The sequence below is a fragment of the Oryza brachyantha genome, chromosome 2 (genome assembly GCF_000231095.2).
Source record: "Oryza brachyantha chromosome 2, ObraRS2, whole genome shotgun sequence".
Taxonomy (NCBI): domain Eukaryota; kingdom Viridiplantae; phylum Streptophyta; class Magnoliopsida; order Poales; family Poaceae; genus Oryza; species Oryza brachyantha.
In genome coordinates this window covers 9,416,274-9,426,678 of record NC_023164.2, presented here as the reverse complement: position 1 = coordinate 9,426,678, position 10,405 = coordinate 9,416,274, and the positions used below count along the sequence as shown (strand labels likewise).

The 10,405-nt window shown below is 43.7% G+C and overlaps 1 protein-coding gene and 1 pseudogene across 2 annotated transcripts; both read left to right on the top strand.

Annotated features, from left to right (window-relative positions):
• The first annotated feature begins 4,317 nt into the window (after positions 1 to 4,317).
• LOC102706359 lies at positions 4,318 to 4,881 on the top strand (annotated as a pseudogene).
• A 683-nt stretch (positions 4,882 to 5,564) lies between these two features.
• Positions 5,565 to 9,589, top strand: LOC102706077. Of its 2 annotated transcripts, none has more exons than XM_006648519.3 (3): positions 5,565 to 6,176; positions 8,257 to 8,483; positions 8,971 to 9,589. In XM_006648519.3, exons 1-3 carry the CDS (start codon positions 5,810 to 5,812, stop codon positions 9,559 to 9,561), a joined length of 1,185 nt encoding a protein of 394 aa, XP_006648582.2. In that variant the 5' UTR covers positions 5,565 to 5,809; the 3' UTR covers positions 9,562 to 9,589. The 2 variants fall into 2 exon arrangements, with proteins under 2 accessions (XP_006648582.2, XP_040376768.1); XM_040520834.1 differs by having other exon boundaries at positions 5,566 to 6,092.
• Positions 9,590 to 10,405: the final 816 nt, after the last annotated feature.

Here is a 10,405-nt window from a genome sequence, read left to right as displayed (position 1 = left end):
GGCCGATGTCGCAGGAACCGGCAAAGCTACTGCCATCGTTTTGGCCTTCTTCTTCTTCGGAGCCAAAGTAACTTTCTTGCTCCTGAGAGGCCTCTTAGCCTGACTTGGTGGCCCCGAGAGTTTCTTGATGTACTCGTTGGGGGAAGGCGCCCTGTGGCCTAAAGAAGGAAGAGCCGACAAAGAATACTCGATCGGCTTGCCACTTCTGCTGACCGCAGGAATTGCGATGGTTGGTTGCAAAGGAAAGGAAAATCGGTGACCACAGGAAAGACATGACAAAAGAAAATATGTGAAGTGGTACAAAAGTTACCTCGGAATCAGAATACTCATAATCGGAGTCAATCCGATTGCAGAAGAAGCCCACCGGTGCTAAAAACAAATGTTGATGTAGTTCTTCCCACCAGCCGACGTAGAGGTCTAACACCGTGTTTCTGAAAGAAAAGGAAGATAATGATCCAAATGGGATCACTTCAACTATTTTGTTGATCCGGTCGAACTCCAAGGCTGGGGCTACGAGACCCCTTATCTCGATCTTGCCTAAGAAGAAAAGATCGGCTGGCAGTTGACCACACCCGAGCTGCCGGGACGCAAGAGCCGGGTGGTAGAACTCATAAGATGGTCTGGCCGATCGACCAGCATGGAAACTGACGGGTAGCAGGCAGGGGCTAAGTGCAAATGCAAGATTTTCGGATGAGCATTTGTTAGAAATGACTTCGTTTAGTCGGAAGAAGCTAGGGACCTCGTAATCCCCGTAGTCCGGGTATGCAAACCAGATACATGCATTGAGTTCTGGCCCAAGATAACATAGCTTGAAAGTCTGGGCTAGGCGAGCTGCTGACATCCGGTGACCGGGGAAAGAGGAGACCACCTCACCATAAGACATGCATCGCCGGGTCTCTGCTGGTTCCGACTCTAAAAAGGATAGAGAAGGATAGGTCCACTGATGAAAGGCCGATAACTCTAATACTCTAGAGAAGTACAAGCGGAGCCAAAGTTGAAGAAACCACCAGGGTCCGGCGATGTGTCCAACTGGCTGTCCGATGGAGAGCTTGGATGAGACTTGGTGAAGCATGTGGTAGACTGCTCCTAACAGATACTGTCCAAGAGGAACAGGATTCCCATCGGCCAATCGCTCTGCTAGGTTCTCCATGTTGGTGGTAGGGCCTAAGGTCTGGTTGTAAAAGACAAACCTTTCTAGCCAAAGGTTTAGAAAGGCGTTGTGTTCCCTTTGGTCGGCCGGCCCTGAGTCTTTGTGGTGAGCCTCAATATATTTGGACCAACCCCCGATATTTTTGGTCTGCAGCCGATGCTAGAATTTGGTATTCAGACTAAAGGGGTTTACAGGAGCCATGATATTCAGGCCAGTCAACATGAGGATGTCCATAAGAGAAGGAGTAAGAATACCATGGCCAAATACAAACGCATTCAAAGCATCGGACCAAAAGTATGAGGCAGCGGCTAGCAAGGGCTCGTCCTTTTCCATTTCAGACAAACTTAACCCTATGCAATGACCGATGTCTAATTCTTCCCACTAGGTCCCATATGTTTTGTACATCCGGTTATACCAATCCCTCTTAAAGGGGATTCGATTGGTTTCAGAACAGATGATTTCTATGGGATCAGGGTTACCCATCGGCCCGAGGAAATGAAACCTAGGGTTTGGGCTGGGGATTATGATCTAGTTTTTAAGGTGCTAAAAAGAAAACATTGCAAAGTAGAGGAATCAGGTCTTGGGCCAATCGATGGTAGGGTGCAAAGAAATTTCGCTAATAGTAAACCCTAGGAGCAGAAAACAGGGTATCTAGTGGCAGAAAGCGAAAATGGAGAAAAGGGGAAGACTTACCTCCGGGATCTCATACGGGGTGTCCGGCGATGAGCTTGCGGATGCCATTGATGCTGGTGGAGGCTCGAAGGGACGGGGGTCGAAGTTCTTCGTGGCGTAGTGGTGATGAACCTGGCGATCTCACGAAGGAGCACGAACACGAGGGGCGGGAGGCGTACCAGATGCAGGAGTGTGGGGCGCGAAGGATTGAGAAGCAGGAGAAATGCAGCGGTGGAAGTGCCTCACTCCGGAGAAAAATGAGATCTTATAGAACAGGCGGGCGAAGAAGAGCCGTTAGCACAGTGCACCAAAACAGGGTTACCGTTGAACTGTACCATTATGGCGGTAAGCCGATAGCGGGGATCAGTTACAAAAGAGGAAATTTCGGAACAATGAATTATTCCGAAATTGGGGGCATGTGTTAACGCCAGATTTTGGCAAATGGGCGTTATTGATTGAAACACGGTTAAAAACCGAATCGGCTGGGAATAGTAAGCTTGAATCGTCTGGGAACAGGAAGCTGGATGCAAAAGGGTTGCCGCCGATAGAGTTCGAATCGGACATGAATGGGGGTCCGATTGGGCCCAGAGCCTGGAGATAAGTTCGGTAGTTAACCGTGAGTCTATGTAGATTAATTAGGATTTAACTCAAGGTTTGTTTAGGATTCTGTTATTTAATTAGAGTCCGAATAATATAAAGTTAGGTAGTAGCGGATTCTTATCTGGTTAGTTATTTCCCGGGGCTATAAATATAAGTGCCTGGGGTCTTTGTAAATATCTCTCGATCAATTGAACTTGGCGCATCGCCTCAAATCATCGACTTGCTTGAGATTTCGGCGCGGGGTTTGTCAGCTTCGCAATGTAAGTTCTAGTTCGTTAAAACTCGTCGATCAATTAAGGCAGAACTGTCTCGGTTGTATCCGATCTTCTGTTTAATTGGTCGGCGGGCTGAATTCTATCATTGTTTTGATCTGTTTTGGTTTAAGGCAATGGTAGTTCTTGATCAAGTTCTCGTAAGTTCTTTTGTCTGATCTGTTCGCGTGAGTCTTGCTGATCTAATTCTGTCTCGGTTTGGTCCGATCAATTAGGTTTGCTTGATTCATGTTATCAGATTGGATTAGGGGCCTGCGAGGGTTTGCTGCTGGAGTTCTAGCAGTGTTATCTTGAGTAATTCATTGACTAGATTATTAATCTTGCTGGTCTTCGTGTCTCTGTGGTTATATCGCATTGGGTCGCATATTGTCTCGGTTAAGTCTGATCTATGTGTTTGGTGCGATCTAGCTATAGAGGTTTGTCCGATCGGCTGAGTTTAATAGATTGGTTGGTGGATTACGCTGCTTTGTTATCTTATTATTCATATGCTACGATACTTATCTGATATCATGCGTGGTTATGCTTAGATCTTTATTGTCTCGATTAGGTTCAATCTTCTAGATCTGGTATGGGCATACATGTTGTTGGTTAATGTTGTTTTATGCGAATAATTAGTATGCATGTTCCGGTTTATTGTATAAATTCCATGTTTAATCTTATATCGGCTAACAATTTAGCGGATGATAAATGTTGGAGCGGTCCGATCGGCCGAGTAATCTTAAAACTGTCTCGGTTGGGTCCGATCTTTTGAGATTAGTTTGCTGGTTGACTTATCTGGTGTTTATCCTGCTTCTGACTCAGCTGATTGAGCATAGTTTACCTGTTATCATGAAATTCCTACAAAGCCGATCGTCTGGTCTATCGGCTAGGGTCCTGGAGCGGTATCGGTTATCCGGCTGATAGCGAATTCAGGGCTAACTACTTTTTCTATGTTATATCTTGTCAATTACAGGATCAAACTGACTGGCACGCCCGGTATCTCTAAGAATTAGGTCCTGCACTAGAATGGTCTAAGATTGATTCCCAGGCCTACATGTGTGGCCGTTTATTGTTATTTTTAGCGACAACACCCTAAACTTACATAATTCGTCCAAAAAAGGTTTCTCGGCAATATTGACTTATCTTTTGACTGGTATTGCTGAGATGGTGCCGATGGACCCCACATATCAGATTATTTTGTTTTTTTTCCTTTCTCTCTTCTATCTTTTTTTCTTCCCTTCTCTTCTATTCCTTCCTCTCCTCTCCCTTCTTCCTCCCTTCTCTGTTTCTGTCGCATTCCGGGAGGCAGTCGGCGCGCGGCTGCCGTGGCGTCGTCGTCCTCCTCCTGGTCGCTGTGGCTAACAAACATGATTTCAATTTCACAGTGGCTAACTACTCAACAAGCACAGGAAAAAGAACTATATCAGTACTGAGCTTTAATTCCTAGTAGTAGATAAGCGACCTAACTAGGGTGAGAAAAGCATAACCGCACTTAATTATGAATCAAATCATACATTTATACCTTGGGAGTCTTGGCTTGGTCACATCATATAACACGTACACTCAGTCACGCATAACACAAGCAAGAAGTGAGCATTTCCATCGAACGTATCCAGAAACAGCAATAGCAGATAAACTTGGCGTATGGCGTCGAAGATTCTTCAGGTGGTGATAGGCGTAGCGGTGGTCAGCGTGCTTGCATAGGCAGCGGCGCCGCCGCAGCCACCGTGGATACAAGCGGACGTCGTCGTTATGGGCTACGTGCCCTGCAACAATGGCACCTCCATGAAATCGAGCTCTGCTCCCGGCTTCCCAAGTAAGTTCTTCTCCATCCAAGTTAGTTCTAAATTAATTAACATGTAAAGAGTATCGATTTTGATCAAACTAATTGATCTGCATGGCTGCACCGTGCATGCGCTGGCTGCAGACGCGGTTGTGCAGCTGCAGTGTGCGGACGCCGTCGGCGCGGCGGCGGGGAACGCAACGACAGACAACAAGGGTTGGTTCCGCATGGCGACGAACACGAGCGCGGCGTTGTCGAGCGTGGCCAGCGGCTGCTCACTGCAGGTGGTGGACATGCCGCTTGCCACCTGCAACGCGTCTCCCCCGGAGACAGGGACACTCGAGTCCGGCCTCCGACTTCTCGTCAGCATGGTCTTCTTTCCGCGTGGCTTCTCCTACGTCGCGCCGGGGCTCTCGATTAGTTAGCTTAGCTAGCCCAGCGCGCTTGTTGATCTGTGTTCGTGCGGATTCCGGTCATAATCGATCTCCTATACGGTTAGTAGTGAGTGCAGAAACCCTGCGCCACCATCACCGTCGCCGCGTATGCCGACGAGGACGCGTCCCCGATGTCTATCAAGGTGGCGAGGACGAACAAGGCCGAGATGAAGCGGTCGCACTCGTCGTAGACGGCGGCGAGCGGCTCCAAGAAGTTGGTGTTCGTCGGTGGCGAGCCGAACGTGCCCTACGATCTGGAGACGCTGCTGCACGCGTCGGCCGAGGTGGTCTGGAAGAGCTGGCCCACCGCCCCACCCTGGAGGAAGACGGGAGAGAAATAAAGAATAGAGGAAGAGTTGTGATAGGAGAGGAAGAAAGAAAAAGGAATAAAAAAAAATAACCTGACTACCGAGAGATTCTTTTTATGAATTATGCAAAGTTTAGGATACACGTTTCTATTATTTCGATTAAAGGACGAAAAACATACTCGATTCTGAGTTAGAATCTCTGGTGAACTTTTTCCTTTGGTCTAGTACTGCACAAAACACCCCGGCGGAAATCCCACGGACCCAGATCTAAAAAAGGGTAAATAGTTGGGCCAGACCAAAATAGCAAACCCTAACACCCAGTCCTAATCCCCACCCGGCCCCCTCCAGTCTGTTGCGCCGCCGCCGCCGCCTCCTCCTCTCGTCCTCACCCTCGGCCTCTTCTTTCCTCATCCACTCATCCACCTCCCTCGCCGGTCGCCGCCACCTCCAGCCTCCTCTCCTCTAGCCCGTCGGTCTCGGTCTGGCCTTCGCGGCTCCGCCGCCCGCCACATCTTCCACAACTAAAAAACTATCTGATCGCGAACCCTAGAAAAGAAGAATATTTATTTTGTGCCTTGATCGGCTTGTGTTCTAGGCTAGAGCGTGTAATCATGGCGGCGGCCGTCGCCGACGACGAAATTGGCCGCGTGATGTCTTTATTCTTCACTGACGGCGTGCTGCGGTTGGACGGCGGCGTTTCCGATCAGGCCGAGCGGGAGGAGGACGACGACGAAAGTGGGTGCCTGGAGCCCTTCTTCTACGACGAGGCTCAGGCCGTGGCCGAGGCGGCTGTGGCGGCAGAGAAGCGGCGGCTGCGGGAAGAGGAGCGCGCGCGGGTGCAGGAGCAGCGCGCCAAGGAGGAGAAGGCGAGGAAGGCCCTGTTCAAGAGGATCAGTAAGTACGATCCCAAAAGGGGAATTTTCTATTTCACCCGATACTCCTTCGGCAACCCGCTCACCTTCGACCTCAACGAAGAATGTAAGCTCCCACCGCCTTCCTATCTATTCCCGATCGATTGGGATTGGGGACAATTAAGCCTATATGAACATGTGTTTCAATCTCTTTCTCTTCTCTTTGATGGAGTACAATTCGAATGATTATGAATTTATTTTCTATTACTAACCATCTTTCACGATGTATAGTACAGTAGCATCTATTACTCACTCCACCAAATTTCGAGTTTAAAATCGATATGCATATCAATTAAAAATATGGTGTCAATGCTCCACCAGTTTAGGTCTGGAATTTCGTGTTGTGCTATATGTATGCTATATGAACATTACTGCTTTTTGTTACAACTTTCCATAACCCTTCTCATCGTATCTGAGGAACAAGGTGACGTCCTCTTGAGAGATTAAATGTTCCCTAAATATATATACCTACCAGTCTCTCTCAAATATAGCCTAGGTTCCGCTTTACCTGTCTCGAGGACATTAGCAAAAACATAGACCAACAAGATAAATAGTCTAAACTAGCTTGTTTTTTCGCCAGACAAATGGACATTATCTTCGCGACAAATTATATATATTGGTCGTATGTGCCTATCCATGTGTCTGAGAGAAAAATTCTCCTAATTAAAGCATCTGTGGTTAGGATACTAACTCTGAGCACAGCTGAAGAAAAAAAAATCTCAGTTCAGGAGTTTTTTCTTTCATCAGCAGAACATTCCACATTGATTGTTAGAGTTATATAAAAAGATTGAATGGTAAGCCCTTTACCACAATCTGTGGGACGATAGCTTATATGTAAAAGTATGAAGTTGCTGCTACAAGGTTAAATGCACATAAATTTAACCACAGGGCCTCCCCTGTTGTGATTCTTTGAAATGAAATAATAGTAGTACCATCATGCCACTTCATGAAAAACCGTTATGCCTTCCATGGTATATTCCGAAGAAGCTGTTTTAGTGAAAGAACAGGCAAAAATAGCCCATCTTGAAAAATTAAGTTGGTATCTATGTTTGGATAGAAGGAGCATCTATGCTTTTGATAAATGGATATATCATACCAAAATAAAGCCTATCCAAGGACAAGGAACTAATTGTTATACAAATCTGCAGAGAAGTTAAAAAATTACAATATCATATAACACTGGATAAAACCTTGTTAGGAAACCATCTTCCACAGGAGCTTTATTACGTTCCATCTAAATAACTACAACTTTGATTTCCTTTACCGTGGAAAAGCCTACACCGAGGGACATTGCCAAGAACCATGCTAGACTCATTGGAAGGTCCAAATAATTGTTTGTAATAATAATTGTATAATTGCTTAAACTAACATCATGCTCAGTAACTCCTTCCTCTTGTGTTAGAGAACATTTTTTTTTCTCTGTCACTTACATTAATGATAGGAAATTTGTTATAACTTTCTCTTTATGATGTTTTCTCTTTAGACCTCTGCAACTGTGCAATCTCCTACTCCTGGAGCATTTTTTAATTGCTTTTCTGGGAGAATTTATTTCCCCGCTCTTCATATATCAGTCGAAGTTATTTATATTAGTGTATATTTATCAGTTTCTTCCTGTAGGCAGTTCTTTTTTTTTTTCTCATAGCACCTACATTTGATAATTCTAACCTAACAGTTTCTTCCTAAACCTCGTAGTGTTATTTTTGCCATTAATCTATCAATTGCATTGTTCCTTCCATTGGTATCCCCCCAGTTCCTTTTGTACTAACTCGCTGAAACCCTCCTTCTGAAATCAACAAAAGTACAAATTTAATGGATGGATCATGCTTCATAATTCCCCTAATCTCCCACACACCAAAACCCAGAGAGATAGAGAAGGAAAGCCACGTGTTGTCAAATTTCTTCAGTTTGTTTGCTTTGGATGATCCTGCATTAAATACTGTTGTCTCATGAAATGCTGACTCAATTACTTACTTTTGTCTCATAAACTGCTGGCTCAATTGCCTTTGGGACTTGATGCACCAACTACCATATTTGAGGCTGAACCTGCATATTCCTGCGTATAACTATTAATTCAAACTACTGGCACCATTTCATTTCCCTTACTTTTGTTAAGCTGTAACCTGGTTCATTGAACTCATGCAATGCAGCTCCTCTTGGTCCAATGCGATACACTGACAAAATCTTCCATGAACATGAGGAAATACCATTCTGGGAGTGCAGCTCAGCAAACATTCTTTCAGTGAAGATAGTAAGCTCAGATGTAGGCTTCCCAATTAATGTTTATGGCTCTGTAATTGCTAGAGACAGCCTTGATAAGAAGTGTATTTATCTCTTCCGCCGCCATAGAAATGATTGCCAACTCATCAACTCGAAGGTACTAAAAAGTAATATTTTAATTTTCTTTGAAGAATAGCGTGATCTGTTTGGGCTCACTTCGATCAAATTTACTGTCATCTTGCATATGTTCGTATGAATCTAAATGTCTTACTGATCTGATCTGCAATCGATTTTCATTCTGTATTTGTGCACTATTACCTGACAAATCTGACATGTGGGAAATTTATTATACCCTTGCTGATGGGGCCTTTAATTGGTTGGCGTGTACAATGTGACTAACATCTTTAGTCTGTAAGTTCTATCTCATATATCTTGTTGAGAAGTTATATGATATAGAAGTTAGAAGTCCACATGTTAGTGATCAATCACGATATTCATAAGATGTAGGTCTAAACCTATGCTTTTATCATCTTTGGCAATACCTTTTATATGACGCTTACTTAAATTTGTTCCTATATTTATTTTTACAGTTGCATTCAAAGTAACATGACAATACCTCATCGTGCATGTTACTTGATTCACAGGATGATCCATTGATCTTGACTGGGCCAAATCGAGGACTTGTGTTAATAGATGATATAGATTTTGAGGTTGATCTCAGAATTAAAGATGACCGATTAAGACAGAAGAAAAAGGAACTTAACAGAGGAACGCTTAGGATTGATGGCATCTTAAGTACATGTGGGATCAAAATGGAGGTTGAAAACGACACTCTTGAGGGTAAGCTCAGCACTGTGGAGATGAAATATGCAGTTGTTAAACAAGAGGCAGTGGAGGCTACTGTTGAAATCAAGGTTCTCGAGGGATGTTTCCATGGAGAGGTCTCAGCCTGCACCACCAACATCCAAGATAGATTTCTGCTTCTTGATGGCAGGACTTGCGGTGCGAGGGCCGCCAATCACGACATCCAATTATCGCGACGCGTCATAGCCGTCCACTACAAGGAGAAACTTCTATTGACCATTGTTAATCAGGATGATGTAGTTCCATCTGGCTGTGTTACGCAAACCGTTGGCTTTACTCCAAATATCAATGGTTCAGAAGAGTCTGAAGTTACATGTGGTAGTGTTAGGATGCTTGTCAAGGTTACTTGGTCTCTTATGCTTGTCCGGTAAATCAATTCAATGTTCTAATTGTTATTAATCTATGCAGCACAGTTCTAAATTAATGGGTGTATTCGTGTATTGCGGTGATTGTTTGACTTATTTAGTGAAAAAGCCAAATTGCATATTTATGAATAAAATTGATTTTTGTATAAAGTCAATGAAAAAGTAAACTACGATGAATAAATGTTAAAGCCTACTTTAATTTAAGGTTAAATGTTGAAATTTTATTTAATAAATATAAACATAAGAAAAAGATGAGGCTCGACACTCGTATCAGGCGAGGTACTCTGTTCTCATGAAATATGTTGCTTTACCGATGATCATATTATAATATGCAATATTATGCCAATCGGAAGTTCATTGTAATCTTGTCTATTCCCTTTGTTTTTTTACTATTTGTCAGTTTTGACAAACATTTTTATTTCTTAAAAAAAACAATTTCATCTGTTATAATTTATTTTTTTTTGAATTATGAGCTAGCTGTTCTGGCAGATTCGCAAGTGGGCGTTCGAGGCCCAAAAGGTGGGATCCTACTATGGGCAGGTAGCACAAACATAACATTGGTTACATTTGTAATAAAATGATATCAACTCTAGAACCTTCGACTGCGCAAATCTAACGTACGATTATAGTTAATGTGTTTATATATTGAAACCCAATATTGTTCTCATGTTATTTATTGTCAGAAAGAATCCTGTAGAGATGATACCAGAAGATCCTTTAGACCTTTAGGTTGAATCTGAAAAAGGGAAACGAGAAAGAATTACAAAATGAGATGTGCCATCAGCATATGATTAATTGACTCTTGATATTTCAAACTTAAAAATAAATCAATATGGTTTTAAAATAACTT